This window comes from Bos javanicus, chromosome 17 (assembly GCF_032452875.1).
Source record: "Bos javanicus breed banteng chromosome 17, ARS-OSU_banteng_1.0, whole genome shotgun sequence".
Lineage (NCBI taxonomy): Eukaryota > Metazoa > Chordata > Mammalia > Artiodactyla > Bovidae > Bos > Bos javanicus.
Genome location: NC_083884.1, coordinates 53,735,070 through 53,753,017, shown reverse-complemented (window position 1 = coordinate 53,753,017; position 17,948 = coordinate 53,735,070). Strand labels below are relative to the sequence as shown.

The 17,948-nt window shown below is 40.9% G+C and overlaps 1 protein-coding gene across 5 annotated transcripts; it reads right to left on the bottom strand.

Moving 5' to 3' along the window:
* Positions 1–144: 144 nt before the first annotated feature.
* On the bottom strand, positions 145–17,930 carry DIABLO (diablo IAP-binding mitochondrial protein). 5 transcript variants are annotated; one of them, XM_061384721.1, is made up of 6 exons: positions 17,783–17,930; positions 16,796–16,922; positions 12,648–12,779; positions 10,482–10,592; positions 10,197–10,293; positions 145–1,034 (listed from the first exon to the last, which is right to left on the bottom strand). In XM_061384721.1, the coding sequence occupies exons 1-6, from the start codon at positions 17,830–17,832 to the stop codon at positions 835–837; spliced, it is 717 nt and encodes a 238-aa protein (XP_061240705.1). In that variant the 5' UTR covers positions 17,833–17,930; the 3' UTR covers positions 145–834. The 5 variants fall into 5 exon arrangements, with proteins under 5 accessions (XP_061240705.1, XP_061240708.1, XP_061240710.1 ...); XM_061384724.1 differs by lacking the exon at positions 17,783–17,930 and adding an exon at positions 17,471–17,753; XM_061384726.1 differs by lacking the exon at positions 17,783–17,930 and adding an exon at positions 17,182–17,256.
* Between the last annotated feature and the right edge of the window lie 18 nt (positions 17,931–17,948).

Sequence of the window (17,948 nt, the reverse complement as noted above, 5' to 3'; positions counted from 1 at the left end):
TTGTACCAGTATGTGTTAAAGGGGCAAAACATGGCAAATGCTGCCAGAACGCCATGAGGTGCCGGGGCACTCCTGGAGCCCTTAGGGCTCCTCTAGTTGGGGCAGGGGGAGGGCGGCGGGCAAAGGAGGGCCACTGCACAGGACTCCAGAAGACACACAGAAACATTTTCTTTTTTAAATGCAAAAAAATTATCTTCCTTCAGATACAATAGAGAAACTCCAAGCAAAAAAGGAAATGAGAAGCGTGTGTTGGAGTAAGTCCTGTTGTGAGCACCAGGTAAACACTCCATATTCAGTCCCTTAAGAACAATGGATTTTTGGCTCCTTTGCCTGAGATATCCTTACAGGGCACTGGGGCCAGGTCACAGAAGGCATTAGAAACACTCAACACAAAGAAATCTCATAAACAAGACAGTCTACCCTTCTCCCCTAAACTCATGCCCCTATGGAGGGAGCAAATACTGAATCACATTAGAAAATGTAAATAAGATGGGAAAACTGAGGTTAAACAGCTATTGAACTTGTGGACATGACAGAGAAGGCCCCCTCTCTCTGGCCAGGTTGGTGAAATGCTCTGGGTGAGAGGTAAAAAGATCCATGGGTGGGCGAGAGGGCAACCCTGCTGAGTGGGGTGCAGTGCCCACAGGCTAAGAGCCAGGTCCAGTACAGGCCTGAGACAGTGGGGACAGGGGTCAGGCACTCACAGCTCCCAACGACCTCTGGTCTGACGGGCCCGGGCAGGCCCTGCCACTGCCTCTCTGTGCGGAGGAAGCTGTGCTAAGCCGGGGCCGGGTGGCGCCTGCCCTGCCTTCTGCAGGCTGAGCGGCAGTAGTGTCAATCCTCACGCAGGTAGGCCTCTTGCTCCTCCGGCTCGGCCCTCTCGCTCCCGTCCTCCTGGGTTTTCTGTCGGAGTTCCTCTGTCTGTGCTTCTGCCAACTTGGTTTCCGCCTTCTGGGAAAGCTGGCGTACCTCCTGCACCTGCGATTTCACCAGCTGGATGTGACTCCTGGCCGTTATGGAGGCCTGGTCCGCGCCTGCCGGAAGATGGGCCATTTATGCTGAGTGGACACAAGGAAAGCCTAGGGGCTCTTTGTGGTTGTACCTGAGCCTCCCTGCAGAGTAGAGAACCTTCTACCTCCATATTCAGGTCTGTTTTCCTCTCTATTGTCAAAACCCTGGCATTTTCCTCCAGCTGTCAGCAGTCGTCATAATTATCTAATGCAATTCCCACAATCATCTTTATGGCTGCACAGCTCTTAGTATAGGCGTTTTAAGATTTTAATTTTTTAAACTACATTCAAGTAATACATTTCTACTTGACAATGAAGAGATCATTCACAAATTTGTCAAAGCTCTATCTTTTGGAAGTTTAAACAGCATCTTTCTCATCCTTTAAAATGTTACTGTAAAGCAACATTTCATCTACTAATTAATACTAGATGGGCTACTGTTCAATTCATGAACCACTAAGGCCAATTAATCTTTTTTAAAAGTTACTGTATTCACATGGAATACTCAGGAAAAAATTGACTCTAAATTGACATAATGGCACAAACGGTATTTACTGAACATATTTTGCAGTTTTATTTTTGAATGATATCATTTTATTGATACCTGTTGCTAGTGTATTTCATCATATGAAAGTCAGTCGTGTCTGACTCTTTGTGACCACACGGACTGCACAGTCCATGGAATTCTCCAGGCCAGAATCCTAGAGTGGGTAGCCATTCCCTTCTCCAGGGGATCTTCCCAACTCAGGGATAGAATCCAGTGCTCCTGAATTGCAGATGGATTCTTTACCAGCTGAGCCACCAGGGAAGCCCATATAGATGCGCATATTTAATTCATCTACAGAACACTCGAGCAGTTCTTTTCTAGCTTACTGCATTAAAGAGAACCTTTAGTAGAATGTTGAAAGGTAGTGGAGAACAGCAGGCACCCTTATTTCTGACATTGATGGAAATGTTTCTCATATTTCACTATGATGTACAGCTACTTTTATGATGTTAGGAAAACTATAATTGTACTTAATTTAGGTTTAAATCATAAATGGACACTACATTTTACTGAAGCTTCTTGGGGCATACATTGATATGATTACAGAGGTGGCTTTTCTCCTTAAATCTACTGTAGATAACCTTAAGTAGCGAATTAAATGTTGATAGGTTTTGGGGTTTTTTCACTGTATGTACACAAGATCTTTTAAAATTTATTTTTATTGAAGTACAGTTGATCTACAATGTCTTAATTACTGCTACACAGCAACGTGATTCAGTAATACATATATTCTTTTTGCAAATATTCTTTTCCATTATGGTTTATCATAGGATACTGCATAGAGTTCTCTATGTAATACAGTAGGACTTTGTTGTTTATCCGTTCTATATATAAAAGCTTACATCTGCTAATCCCAACCTCCCAGTCCATCCCTCCCCAACCTCTCGGCAACTACCAGTCTGTCCTGTGTCCATGCTTGTTTCACAGATAGGTTCACTTGTGTCCTAGTTTACATTCCACAGTTACGTGATATAGTATGTATGTTTTTCTCCTCCTCAGTATGATATCTCTAGTTGCATCCATGTTGCTGCAAATGGCATTCTTTCCTTTTTACGGCCGAGTAGTAGTCCGTTGTGTACATGAACCCCCATCTTCTTTCTCCAGTCATCTGCTGATGGATATTTAGGTTGTTTCCATGTTTTGGCTATTGTAAATAGTGTTGCTATGAACACAGGGTTGCACATATCTTTTTGAATTATAGTCTTGTCTGGGTACACGCCCAGGAGCAGGGTTGCTCCACCATATGGCAGTTCTTACTTTTCTGAGTAATCTCCATTTTCTATAGCGGCTACACCAACTTACATTCCCACCAACAGTATACGAGGGTTCCCTTTCCTCCACACCCCCTCCAGCATTTGTTATTTGTAGACTCTTTAATGATGGCCATTCTGACTGGTGTGAGGTGGTACCTCATTATAGTTCTGATTTAAATTTCTCTAATAATTAGTGACGGTGAGCATCTTTTCATGTGCCTGTTGGCCATATGTATTTCTTTGGAGAAATATCTTACATGTTTTGCCCATGTTCTGATTGGGTTTTCTTTTTGTTGCTGTTGTTGCACTGTATGAGCTGTCTGTGTATTTTGGAAATTAAGTATTGTCGGTTCACACTGTTTGCAATTATTTGCTACCATTCTGTAGGCTCTTTTTTGTTTGCTTCCTTTGTTGTGCAAAGGCTTGTAAGTTTGACTATGTCCCATTTATTTACTTTTGTTTTTATTTGTATTGCCTTGGGAGGCTGATCTAAGTAAACATTGGTATGATTTATGTCAGAGAATGTTTTGCCTATGTTCTCTTGATAAGTTTTCCCCCCAGTGTTGAATTAAAATTGTATTTTGAAGGTATATGGCTATTTTTAATTTATATCTATCCACAGGTGACACTGAGCTGTAGGTTTTTTGTTCTAGTGCTAGTCTAGTCCAGTTTGGGTTCAGGCCTACAGTGGCTTTGGTGGTGGTGGTTTAGTAACTAAGTTGTGACTGACTCTTTGCAACCCCATGGACTGTAGCCCACCAGGCTCCTCTGTCCACAGGATTTCTCAGGCAAGGATATCGATGCTCAACATCACATAATTATTAGAGAAATGCAAATCAAAACTATAATGAGGTACCACTTCACACCAGTGGGTTGCCATTTCCTTCTCCAGGGGATCTTCCCAACCCAGGGATCAAACCCATGTCTCCTGCATTGGCAAGTGTATTCTTTATACCATGGAAGCCCACGGTGGCTTTAGACAGTTATAATAGTTGGGAGGCTTGTCGTCATTTTCTGGTACACTTTCTGTAACACAGGATTTATGTTTCTTGAAGATTTGATAAAATTCTCACACAAAACTGCGTGGACTTAGTGTCTAATTTGGGGGCACAGATTTTTTATGAATATTGTTTCAACTTTTGTGGTTACTCCTCTTGCTTTGATTCTTCCTGGGCCAACTTAGGATTTACATAAATATCATAATATTCTATGATTTAAAAAAATTCCCTAATAGCTCTTTCTGGGCTTTGCCAAAGCAGGGGACATAGGTTTGATCCTTGGTCGGGGAAGAGTCCACATGCTGAGGGGCGACTAAGCCTGTGTGCTACAGCTACTGAGCCTGTGCTCTAGATCCTGTGCTCTGCAACGAGAAGCCACCACAACGAGAATCTTGAGCGCCAAAGATTGTGCACCAAAGACCCAGTGCAGCCAAAAATAGATAAACTATAATAGCTCTTTCTGATGTTACTTCTGCACTCTAAAAGTTATATTTCAGTTCAGTTCAGTTCAGTCGCTCAGTCGTGTCCGACTCTCTGTGACCCCATGAATCACAGCACGCCAGGCCTCCCTGTCCATCACCAACTCCCGGAGTTCACTCAAACTCACGTCCATCGAGTCAGTGATGCCATCTAGCCATCTCATCCTGTCGTCCCTTCTCCTCCTGCCCCCAATCCAAACCTTATTTTCCTTATTCTTTACAAGGAACCAGGTTTTTTGCCTTTTTGACTATTTTTTCGTCATCTTATACCTTTTATTTGGCACTGTCTGAATTTATTTGCTTTTCCTAACTTACTGGGCTAAAAGTTTATTTTCAGTACCTCCTGGTACAGGGAACATTACCTGTCATTTATGGTTGCTGTGTTTTGTATTTATGACATTCATCTTTAAATAAGGGGTCCATTTCTATTTAAGAGCTACTTTGTCTACAACGCTCTAGGTGTCTGCTATTAATGAGACTTGTCATGAGAGTTCTGAGTACTTTCAAATTTCCATTTTTCTTTATTGAGGTATAGCTGATTTACAACAGTATAGAAGTTTTAGGTGTACAACATAACTATTCACAACTTTTAAAGGTTCTAAACCACTTAGTTGTTATAATAATATGTGCAGCTCTATTTCTCATGCTGTACATCTCTGTAGTTTATTTTACACACTACCTCTTCATCCCCTTCCCACTCCCCATTTGTAACCACTGGTTTGTTCTCTATACCCATGAGTCTGTTTTGTTATATTCACTAGTTTTCTTTTTTAGATTCCACACCTAAGTGATATACAGTACTTATTGGTGTCTGACATTTTACTAAGCCTAAACCCTGCAAGTACATCCATACTGTTGCAAATGGCAAAATTTCATTCTTTTGTGGCAGAGCAGTATACACACACACTACATCTTTATCAATTCATCTGCTGATGGACACTTAGGTTGCTTCCGAATCTTGGCTATTGTAAATAATGCTATGAACATAGGAGCACATACATCTTTTCAAATTCATAATCAGCAGAACCTGTAGGATCTTATTTGCAATTGACATTCTCTATTGTAATTTTGTTCCTGTTTATTTTTAAATTTTTCTTTTTGTTTCACTGGAAAGGAAAGATGATGCTCAGTTTTAAACCTTAAAAGTGTACAAGTTGCTTTGTTACAATAAAACTAAATGTGTACACACAAAAAAACAACAAACAAAAAAAAAACAAATTCATAGTTTAGATTTCTTCAGATATATACCCAGGAGTAGAAAGTAATTAGGGCTTCCCAAGTGGTGCTAGTGGTTAAGAATCCACCTGCCAATGCAAGAGATAGAAGAGAAATGGATTTGGTCCCTGGGTTGGGAAGATCCCCTAGAGGAGGAAATGGCAACCCATGCCAGTAGTCTTGCCTGGAGAATCCTCAGGGACAGAGGAGCCTGGCAGGCTACAATCCATAGGGCTGCACAGAGTTTGACATGACTGAAGCAACTTAACACACATGCACACAGCACAGAAAGGAACTGCTGGATCATATAATAGTGGTTTTTTTTTTTTTTTGGATGTGCTGCACACAGCAAAAAGAAAAGAAAAAAAAAAAAGATTGTAGGATTTTAGTTCCCTCACCAGGGACTGAACCTGTGCCCTTGGCAGTGAAAGCATGGAGTCCTAACCACTGGGCAGCCACAGAATTCCCAGTTTTCAGTTTTATTATTTATTTTTACAATTCTTTAAAAAGGTTTTGAGTAGTTGATTTACAATGGTGTACTTCAGGTGTACAATAAAGTGAATCAGCTATACACATACATCTATCTGCTCTTCTTTAGATTCTTTTCCCATATAGGTCACTACAGACTGTTGAGTTCCCTGTGCTATACAGTAGGGCCTTAATAGTTACCTGTTTTATATATATAGTATCTATGTGTCAATCCTAAGCTTCCAATTTATTCCCACCCTCAACCTTTCCCTCTGGAAACCGTAAGTTTGTTTTCTATATTTGTGACTCTATTTATCTTTCTAAGTTATTTTGCCTTTTTGGTTCCATATATAAGTGATGTCATATACGGCTTTCTCTGACTTCACTAAGTATGACCCTCTCTAGGTCCATCCATGTTGTTGCAGTATTATTTCATTCTTTATATGGCTGAGTTATATCCCACTGTATATATGTGCCACATCTTTCTCATTGCTGTGGCTGCTCCTAGGGCATGTGGGCTCAATGGTTGCAGTTCCCAAGCTCTAGAGCACAGGCTAGGCTGCTCCTTGACATGTGGGATCTTCCTAGACCAGGGCACAAACCTACGTGTCCTGAATCGGCAAGCAGATCCTCTACCACTGAGCCACCAGGGAAGCCCAGTATGTACTACATCTTCTTTATCCACTCCTGTTGATGGATAGTTTGGTTGCTGCCACATCTTACCTATTATAAGTGTTGCTGTAGTCAATATTGGTGTGTCTGTATTTTTTTTGAATTATGCTTTTCTCTGGATATATACCCAAGAGTGGGATTGCTGGATCATATGGTAGTCCTACTTTTAGTTTTTTAAGGAACCGCCATACTATTCTCCATAGTGGTTGTACCAATTTTTCATTCCCACCAACAGTGTAGGAGGGTTCCCTTTACCTTTCAGCATTTATTGCTTGTACTTTTTGGTGATGGCCAGTGTGAAGTGACATCTCATTGCAGTTTTGATTTGTATTTCTCTAATTAGTGAAGCTGCGCATGTTTTCATGTGCTGTTGGCCATAGGTATTTCTTCTTTGGAGAAATATCTACTTGACTGTTCTGCCCATTTTTTGATTTTTTTTGTTGTTGCGTTGTATGAGCTGTTTGTGTATTTTGTAGATTAATCCTTTGTGGGTTGCTTCATTTTCAAGTATTTTCTCCCACACTGAGGGTTTTCTTTTTATGAGTTCCTTTGCTATGCAAAAGCTTTATGTCTAATTAGGTCCCATTTGTTTTTATTTTCATCATTCTAGCAGGTGGATCAAAAAAGACATTGCTGCAATTTATGTCAGAGAGTGTTCTGTGTTTTCCTCTAAGAGTTTTATCATATCCAGCCTTACATTTAGGTCTTTAAATCCATTTTGATGTTATTTTTGAGTATGATGTTAGGGATCATTGTAATTTCATTCATTTACTTGTAGATGTCGTTTCCCCAGCACCACTTTTTGAAGAGACTGTCTTTTCTCCACTGTATATTCTTGCCTCCTTTGTCATAGATTAGTTGACCATAGGTGTGTAGGTTTATTTTTGAGGAACCACAATACTGTTTACCACAGTTGGCTACACCGTTTTACATCATCACCAACAGTGTACTAGGGTTACCTTTTTTCCACATTCTCACCAACATTTGTTATTTATGATCCTCTTTGATAATAGCCATGCTGACAGGTGTGAGGTGATATTTCATCGTGGTTTTGACTTGCATTTCCCTGATGCTTAGCAACACTGTGTATAATTTCATGCACCTGTTTGGCCATCTATATGTCTTTGGAAAATCGTTCAGGTCTTCTGTCCATTTTAAAATCAGGGTTTTTTTTTTAATATACTTGAGTTGTGCAAGTTAAATTTCCATTTTTATTTTTGGTGAGGAAGGGGATATCAAGTAATTTTCTGAGTCTTTGTCACTTGGCATAAAAATCAATTTTTGTACATGTTTATATACTATTTGTATTTGAAGAGTTTTTTTTTGGTGGGGGCAACATTTTGTATTCAGTGTATATATTTGGTTAGGCTTAAAAAAAAAAAATTATCCTGTTCCAACACCTAATCGCTTTTTTCATGTTTTGACCTATGAGCCTGAGATGTGTAAAGCTCAATTTCTCCTTGTAAATCTATCAGATTTTGGCTTATTAGGCACACATTTCGAGTGGTGTCTTGATAAACTGTTCTGTCCCTTTTAATGTTTTCTGTCTTGAATCCCTCTTCTAACACTGCTGTCACCTTTTTGCTCAGCTTTTTGATAATATTTCAGTTTATCTTAAAATACCCAATCTTCCTATCTGTTATTTTAGATGTGCCTCTGTAAACAGTTTTAGCTAGAATTATTTTTTAATACGAAGTATCATTTAGTAAGTAAATTTATTCTTTATTGTGATTACTGATGGTTGAACATGTTCCTTTACTTTGCATTTTCTAATTAACAGGCTTTATTTCTTCAACCTGTAGCCTTAACTGAATTTATTAAGTTTTCTTTGTCCCTTCCCCCAGCACTTCTTCTTGAAGTGTTTAACAATGTCTATGTTAAGCCAACATCTCCCTTCTCAAACAACAAAGCTTAGCATGCTTTCACTGCTTTCCCAAACTGATTTGATTACTTAAAAATTTAACATTCAGAGCTTCTGACAAGTTGTACTAAGTTTTGTTCATTATTTTTGTATCTCAGGTGCTTCTAATTTTTTTTTTAAACACTTTTCCAGAAAGTACATGCAACTGGTAAACCTTGAGTCTCTGTAGGAAGGTCTTTCACTCTTACATTTTAATGATATTTGAATGATTACTGATTTGTCACCTTGTATCTTAGGGTTGCAGATATCCTTCCTCTGGGGTTTATCTTATGGCTCAGAAGGTAAAGAATCTGCCTGCAATGCAAGAGACCAACGGGTTTGATCCCTGGATTGGGAAAATCCCCTGGAGAAGAATGGCTTCCCACTCCTGCATTCTTGCTTGGAGAATTCCGTGAACAGAAGAGCCTGGTGGATTACAGTCCACGGGGTTGCAAAGAGTTGGACACAACTGAAAAACTAACACACTCACGCATATACTTCCTTTGTAAGTATTCTATTTTTTCTTATAGTTTTTAGGATTTTTCTTTGTATATTTTACATTCTGAATATTTTCTTGCCATGTGAGATAGACTTATATTTTAAATTCTGTTCAGAACCTTTGTGAGCCCCTTCAGTCAGTTCTGGGAAAACATCTTTTTCTTAGATAATGCTTGTAGTTTACCTTCCCTCTTTGTTCCTGCTAGACCTTAAGCTGGCCTAGTGAGTGGTGAAGGCTGCCTGGCGATGTTCTCAGCAAGGCTCCCTCTTCACTGTGCCTGGAGACCCTGCCCCCATCTTTGGTGTGCCACTAATGCTAGTTCACGCTTCTGTTGTTTTGGTCTTCATTCCAGTCCTGTTTGCAGAATCTCTTGATTCCTTGGGCATTAGTTAACTAAGAATTCCTTCTGTATCTACTTAAAACATCTTTTACATCTTTAAGATTTCAGAAAACAAACATTTTAACAAACCAGTTTCTTAAGAATTTTTATGTTGACATAGTTTGGGACCATTCAGGTAAGATGTTAAATGAGGATTTCCCTCAAAATACACTGGAAAATCATTCAACCTCAAGCCTACTGGATGGATAGTGATGGTTAGAAAACCCCTGGTGAATGGGGCACCATTCTATACTGGGAGGCACTAAGGTAGAGAGGATGATGCCCTGGCTACCAGGGACAAAGGCTTTAGGATTTGACCTAACTTGTTGAATCCCAGTTTGGCTGCTCACTTACTGGGTACCACAGCATGTTCGGTGAATTATGTAACCCCCTCTATCTGCCAGTTTCTTCATCTGTAAAGTGGGAATGATGATAATAACTCCTACTTTAAAAAGAACCGCAGGGATTAAAAGTATCTATAAAATGTTTACCACAAAGCCTGAGATACAGATAGATTATCTAGGTTACTAAAAAAGTAAAATCCTTAACTATTTGCAAGCAATCAAAATTTCCAACTGACAGTTTTATCATTTTTCATTTTCTATACCATCTAGCTTCTACTGGTCTGGTCTACAAGGGCATTAATTTTTTCTTTGTGTAAATGAAAACAATATGCTGGAAATGGGAACATCTTCTCACAAAAAGCCACAGTATCCCTCATTTTTTGGCTGGATGTAAACTCCAACAGCACCTCTACAGTACAAACTTTAACCTACCTGTTTGGTAGGCAGCTTCTGCTGCCATCTCTGAAAGACTAACTGCAGTCATCCAGGTGGTTTCCAGCTTCAGGTACTCTTGTTGTTTTGAAGTCATCTATAAATTAAACAAAAGCGCTTCAGACAACATGACTCTTCATTAGTATTAAGCACATTTAAATGGACTTCTTCAGTTCAATAGCAGTTTGAGAGGACAGTTACTGGTAAAACACCTTCATTTAATAATTTAGATACCACAATGAGGTAGGAGCACTAACAGAATAATCCAAGTAACTCTCTGCTTACCTCAACTCTGGCTCCTATGATCACCTGCCACACTTCATCTTCCTCCTGTGAATTCATTTTCCCAAGTAAACTTGTGTATTGTCGGTACAGAGAAATTAAGGTATAAACAGCCTACAAATACAGAAGAAATTAGTAAAATAAGTGAGATGTATTAGGGTGAGACTTACATCTCAATGGGATAGAAGTCCCATTGCTGCAAACTGGCTATTCATTGAACTTCACCACTGTGAGGGATGGATTGGGAGTTTGGGATTAGCAGAAGCAAACCATTATATAGAGAATGGATAAACAACAGAGTCCTACTATATAGCATAGGGAACTAAATTCGCTATCCTGTGATGAGCCATACGGAAAGGAATATGAAAAATGTATGTGTGTGTATATATATGTGTGTGTGTGTATATATATATATATATGCTAAATGTGTGTGTGTGTATATATATATATATAAAAACAATCCCATTTACCACTGCAACAAAAAGAATAAAATATCTAGCAATAAACTTAAGACAAAAGACCTGTACTCAGAAAATGTAAGATACTGACGAAAGAACTCAAAGGTGATACAAACAGATAAGAGACATACACCATGTTCCTGGATTGGAAAAATCAGTATTGTGGAAATGACCATACTATCCAAAGCAACCTACAGATTCAATGCAATCCCAATCGAATTGCCAAGGGCATTTTCACAGAATTAGAACAAAATTTTACATTTTATATGGAAACACAAAAGACCCCAAATAGTGAAAGCAATCTTGAGAAACAAGAATGGGGCTGGAGGAACCAGGCTCCCTGACCTCAGACTGTACTACAGTTAGAGTAATCAAAATAATATGGTAGAGAAATATAGATAATGGAATAGTATTAGAAAGTTCAGAGATAAACCCACAAAACTATGACCACCTAATCTATGACAAGGCAAGAATATACAATGGAACAAAGACAGTCTCTTTAATAACTGGTGCTGGGAAAACAGGACAGCTACATGCAAAAGAATGAGAACACTCCCTAACACCATACACAAAAAATAAAATGGATTAAAGACCTAAATGTAAAGCCAAATACTATAAATTGCTCAGAGGAAAACATAGGCAGAACGGTCTTTGACATACATCACAGCAAGATCTTTTTCGATCCACTGCCTAGAATAATGAAAATAAACAAATAGGGTCTAATTAAAGCTTCTGCACAGCAAAGGAAACCATAAACAAAACTAAAAGACAACCCTCAGCATGGAGAAAATATGTGCAAATGAAGCAACTGACAAGAGATTAATCTCCAAAGTATACAAATGGCTCATGCAGCTCAATATCAAAAAAACAACCCAATCAAAACATGGACAACAGACGTAAACAGACGTTTCTCCCCAAAAGACATACAGATGGCCAAAAAGCACATGAAAAGACGCTCCACAGTACCAGTCAGAGAAAGGCAAACTGCAATGAGGTATCACTTCACACTGTCAGAATGGCCAGCATTAAAAAATCTATGAACAAACTCTGGAGAGGGCGTGGAGAAAAGGGGACGCTCCTGCATTGATGGTGGGAATGTAAACTGGTACAACCACTATGGAGACCAATACGGAGGTTCCTTAAAAAACTAAAAATAGAACTACCGTATGACCCAACAATCCCACTCTTAGGCATATATCCAGAGAAAACCATCATTTAAAAGAAGGCATATACCTTAATGTTCACTGCAGCACTATTTACAATAGCCAGGACATGGAAGCAATCTAAATGTCCATCAACAGAGAAACAGATTAAAAAGATGTGGTACATATATACAACAGAATATTATTCAGTCATAAAAAGGAATGAAATAAATAGTAACATTTGCAGGGATATGGATGGATCTAGAGGGTGTCATACAGAATGAAGTAAGTCAGAAGGAGAAAAAAAAATCGCCTAATATTGCTTATATGTGCAATCTAGAAAAATGGTACAGGTAAACTGATTTGCAAAGCAACTTTTTTTGGTCAAGGGCCAGAGAGTGGTCTGTTTGCAACTATTCAACTCATGAAAGCTGTCATAGACAACACACAAATGAAACTGGCCATGTTCCAATCAAACTACAAACACAGGCAAGACTGGATTTGATCCGTGAGCCATAGTTTGCTAATGATGGATTTAGATGATCAAGACTTAACGAAGAGACACTTACCTTAGTATATTCAGTGATTGCTTCAATCAATGCATATGTGGTCTGAGAGAGAAAGGTAGAGGTGCTATCTGTTACCAAAGACACAGCCCTCCTCATTAATGTATCGTTACTAAGAGAATGAGGCTCCGGTTTCTGAAAGACACAAACATTTTTACTTAACTTTTAACCTAAAACTCAAGCTGAGATCACAGCCAAGGAAAAAATGTAATTCCCACACTACAAGTACATTCTGCTGCTTCTGTGTTAACTTTTTCTTTTAAAGCTTTATTTGTGCTATTAAAGACAACATATGAAAATGATTCTACAGTATGGTTTCTACCTACTTTTTTTATTTGTCATTCTCTGCTCCGAAGAGCAAAGTATTCCTTTTTATAAAAGACTTAGTACTTATAATCACAAATTTCACAAAGGTATGATTCTTCATTACCACAGTGCTAGATGCTTGGGATATAAAGATAAGAATCTTAAAGATTTCAGATGGAGGAGGAGGAGTCGGAGCTAAGAGTGAACTAGAGAATTAATACAATCAAGTACCATGGGTGCTATGGAAGAAGTCTGGAGGGGTGCACATAAGGGAGCAATCACATCTGTGTTAAATGACAATAGCTTAGAAAAGGTTTCACAGAGTTGATAAGGAGTTCAGCTGAGCGTAAGAAAGTAAACGGCTGGTGGAGAGGGTGAATCCCTCTTGATTGAACTGTACAGTCTTGGTTGGGGGGAGCAGGGAGACTCTTTCCTCTGACCTCAGCTGTTTTATTTGAAAAAAAACAAAAACCAGTATAACCAGCTCATGAGTTAAGGGGGCTGTGACCACCTTGATTAAATACTAGAAACTGTGATGACTCTCCCCTTTTTCTCCCTCAGCAGAGGACTTACTGTATCAGAACTAACAAACCAACCCCTCTATCATCTGTTATCTCTTTTTTGCTATTTAGAGCATAAACACATGGAGGGGGCCTGGGTTTGATCCCTGATCTGGGAATTAGATCCGACATGTGGCAACTAAGAGTTCAAATGCCACCATAAAGATCAAAGATCTCATGTGCTGCAACTAAGACCTGGTGCAGCCAAAAAAAGATACATGAATAAATCATGAATTATATTTATCACACTTTTCATTTGATCAAATAAATAAGAATTTATTAAGTACCTTGCATTGAAGAGCTAGAGAGCAAAGAATGATATCCTCTCTGCTCATGAAAAGCTAATTTTGACTTATTCTGGTAAGTTAAGTCTTGCTAATACCCTCCATTAAAAAAATATAAATTTATTTATTTTTATACCATGCTCAGTTGTGTCTGACTCTTTGCAACCCTATGGACTGCAGCCCACCAGACTCTTCTGCCCATGGGATTTCCTAGGCAAGAATACTGGAGTGTGTTGCCATTTCCTCCTCCAGGGGACCTTCCCAACCCAGGGATCAAACCCCGGATCTCCTGTGTCTCCTGCATTGCAGGCGACTCTTTACCTGCTGAGCCTTTTGGCTTCATAAAATGCCTTCCATTTTACAGTGCTTATTTACTTGTCCCTCACAACAGTCCACGTATTATTATGTCTTTTTTTAAGATGAGAAAATGGAAGCTCAGAATAGTTATGTAACTCTTTCCAAACCAAACCTCCTCACTCCAAAGTTTCCTTTGTATTCTGCTGACTCAGAGTCAAATGTATTATCACCAAATATCAAAATATACAACATAAGTGGTCAGAAAAGGGAGCTCATTGCTGGCAAGTAACTAGGAAGGCTTTAAAAAGAGGTGGGGGAGTTCCCTTGTGGTCCAGTGGTTAAGAATCAGCCGGCCAATGGAAGGGACTCAAGTTCAGTCTCTGGTTGGGGAAGATTCCACATGCCCGTGAGGCAACTAAGCCCGTGTGTCACAACTACTGAGCCTGCGCTCCATGAGAAGCCACTGCAGTGAGAAGCCTACACACAACTAGAGAGTAGTCCCTGCTCACTGAAACTAGAGAAACCCTGAGTGCAGCAATGAAGACCAGCACAGCCAAAATGAATAAATACGCTAAAAACGACAACAAACACACACGGGGGTGGGACTTGTGTCTGAAGACAAGTAGGATTAGAATGGACAGGTATCCTGGGTTAGATGAAACGAGGAGAATACATATGATGCAAGCAGGGGCTATTTGGGAATCTAGCCCGGTTGCTGAACTGTGAGGAAGTTCTCTGAATTTTAGTTTTTTGACACAAAATGGAGAGCCACTGTAGGCTCTGAAGAACGGAAGTGGCAATGCTTTTCCTGCAGGAGAGTGAGTTGAGGCTCCTGTCAACCAAAGGGTCCTGGCATCTGACCCAGAACTGAGTGAGGTAACTAGGGCTTAAGAACAATATACAAACTACAAAGGACAAACAAAAAATCTTTTGGAGGAAGAAAGAAAAGGCTGTCCTAATTATGACTGAAAATAACTTGGTGTCCAAGTAAGCATTTTTAGGTTAAAGATTCATCAGTCTGCAGAGACGAGGGCCGAGTACGGCACAGAAAGGAAAGGGCTCATGAGAGAGCCTCAGAAGATGCTGAAAATACTTGTGAAAAAGGGAATTAATCTTGCTGTCATGATTAACCACACATTTAAGTATCAAGTACATTTTGCCAAAATGTTTGCTGGTTTCCTATTTAGTTCTTCCTGATAAGGCATATAACCAATGGTTTTAAAATAAGATGTCACTTCCCTATCAGCTGTCTAGTTGACAGCTCTACCTAGACATCATTTGCAAAACCAAACTCTTAAATTTCCTCCTCTCAAAACCCACTCCTCTCCATCCCAGTATCTGGCAACACCATTCTTTCAGTTGCTGAGGCCTTTTAAAACCACTGGAAATAAGTTATATACTTTACATCTAACCCAACAGCAACACCTGCTGACCGTCAACCCACTTCTCCCCACCTGATTCAGGCCCACGATCATCTCATGCCTGGACCCCAACTGGTCTTTTTAGTTCCACACAACAACCTTTAAAAACTTATGTCAGGGGTGGGAGGGAGGCTGAAGAAGGAAAGTATATACGTATACTTATTATTATATTTACTTGGCCAACAAAGGTTCGTCTAGTCAAGGCTATGGTTTTTCCTGTGGTCATGTATGGATGTGAGAGTTGGACTGTGAAGAAGGCTGAGCGCCAAAGAATTGATGCCTTTGAACTGTGGTGTTGGAGAAGACTCTTGAGAGTCCCTTGGACTGCAAGGAGATCCAACCAGTCCATTCTGAAGGAAATCAGCCCTGGGATTTCTTTGGAAGGACTGATGCTAAAGCTGAAACTCCAGTACTTTGGCCACCTCATGCGAAGAGTTGACTCATTGGAAAAGACTCTGATGCTGGGAGGGATTGGGGGCAGGAGGAGAAGGGGACGACAGAGGATGAGATGGCTGGATGGCATCACTGACTCGATGGACATGAGTCTGAGTGAACTCCGGGAGTTGGTGATGGACAGGGAGGCCTGGCGTGCTGTGATTCATGGGGTTGCAAAGCGTCAGACATGACTGAGCGACTGAACTGAACTGAACTGGTAGCTGATTCACACTGTTGTATAGGAGAAACCAACACAACAGTTTAAAGCAACTATCCTACAATTAAACATAAATTTAAAAAAAAATTTATGTCAGACCATAATAATCTTATGTTAAAATCCCCAGTGGCTTCTTTATCATAATAAATTCCAATGCTTACAACGGCCCACAAAGTACAAACATCTAAGTACATTTTGACCTTCCGCTATCTGTGAGCTCATCTTTTTTCTCTCATTCCACTTTTTCTTCCTCCTCCTCTCCAGAATGTGAGATTTACAAAAGCAGAAATCTTGATTTACTTAGTCTCTTGTGTATGACACATAAAAGTTGCCCCATAAAGTTTTGTTCAATGAAAAGATTATTGTTCTGTAATACATTATTTTCTTTCTTCCCTTTTTATACAATTTGACCAAACTGACATACCAGTTTCTACCAAATGACCAAAATGAGGATATTAATATATCTGCTCAGCTATGAAACAATGCTGATACAGCATACCATCACCTGGGGCTGGGGAGAGCGCTGGGTGAAAACCATTAGAGCTTGTCAGATGCTTCATCGCCTATTTGAGACTTCAGAGGACACAGTACACAAAGACCAAAAACACTGAGTGACAAGATGGTACTTCACCTGGGCAATAGGAACTGCACACAGAGTGACCCCAAATCCCACAGCCACCGTTTTGTGCCATGGTCTTATCAATTCCGAGAAACAGCGCTTCTTAAAGTTAGCCACGACTGGAACACACTGTCTGTACCTAGAAACAGAGTTTAATAAGTTTAATAAGGCACAACCACCCATCTGGAAGAACCTCTTCAATTTACGTGGAGGGGGTGGAGACTCAAAGTGGGGCCAGGCTGGAACCCAAATGACGACGTAGGGTGCCTTTTCACAGGACGGGACTCAGTGAGCAGCGGGGCGGACTAGAGAGGCCTGGACTCGCACAAACAGGCAATCGCTACTTGGCTCCCCCCGCGCGGGAATGAGGGCGGATGGTGGTGGAGTTTGAGAGGTACCAGGTGTAGACGTGTAAATAGTGGTCTAAAAGCTTTTTAAAAACTAAGGCCCAAATAAAAACGCTTCTGCAGGCAGGATTTAGCGCTGGTCCTCCGGCCTAGGCTGCAAAGGGTCTGATGGTCCTTGCGACACGACGTGGAGCCCGCAGGCGCTGCGAGGGGAACCAGGCCTGCTTGGAAGCCGAACACTTCCGGAACTCCTCCCCCCTCAGGGAAAATTCCCTCCGGCAAGCCACCGCCAGCCCAGGCCTTTCCCCTTAATTCTCCCCTGTGACTTCAAGAGGCCAACCGAAGTCATTTCGCGGGCAGACCGAGACGCCCCCAAAAGACAGCCCGAAGTGGGGGAATGCTCTTTCGGCAGGTGAACAACGAAAAATGCGTCAGTGGGACGTGAAGTCCGGGCGTGTCCCGGGGGTAGAGGCCTCAGACCTGGAGTAGGGGCGGGGCGTCCTCAAACCTCCGGGAGGGGCGGGACGCCGTGACCCGCTCGGCCGAGAAGCGAAGCGCGAGCCCGCAACGCCGGGGCTGCAGTCTGGTTACGGCGCTCCCAGAGTTCCCACTCTCCGTCCGACCCTGACCTCCTTCACGACCGCAGCGGTACCTGAAAAGCGAGGATACGCTCCGAGAAAGCCAACTCCGTAGAGCCGCCATTCCGCGGCGGCAGGACGCCAGGCGCACACGCCGGAAGTGATGGCACTTCGCGAGCAGGGGGCGGGGAGCGGCCACCACTTGAGAGGGCTTAGTCCCATGACCACGCCCCAGCCCGA

What these genes read in the sequence shown, in the direction of transcription:
- DIABLO (XM_061384721.1), bottom strand. Translation starts at nt 17,832, where the DNA reads ATGGCGGCTCTACGGAGTTGGCTTTCTCGGAGCGTATCCTCGCTTTTC. An exon ending in AGCGTATCCTCGCTTTTCAG is followed by an intron (nt 16,923 to 17,782) that starts GTACCGCTGCGG and finishes CTCTGTTTCTAG; the next exon opens with GTACAGACAGTGTGTTCCAG. An exon ending in GTGCAGTTCCTATTGCCCAG is followed by an intron (nt 12,780 to 16,795) that starts GTGAAGTACCAT and finishes TGTGTCTTTCAG; the next exon opens with AAACCGGAGCCTCATTCTCT.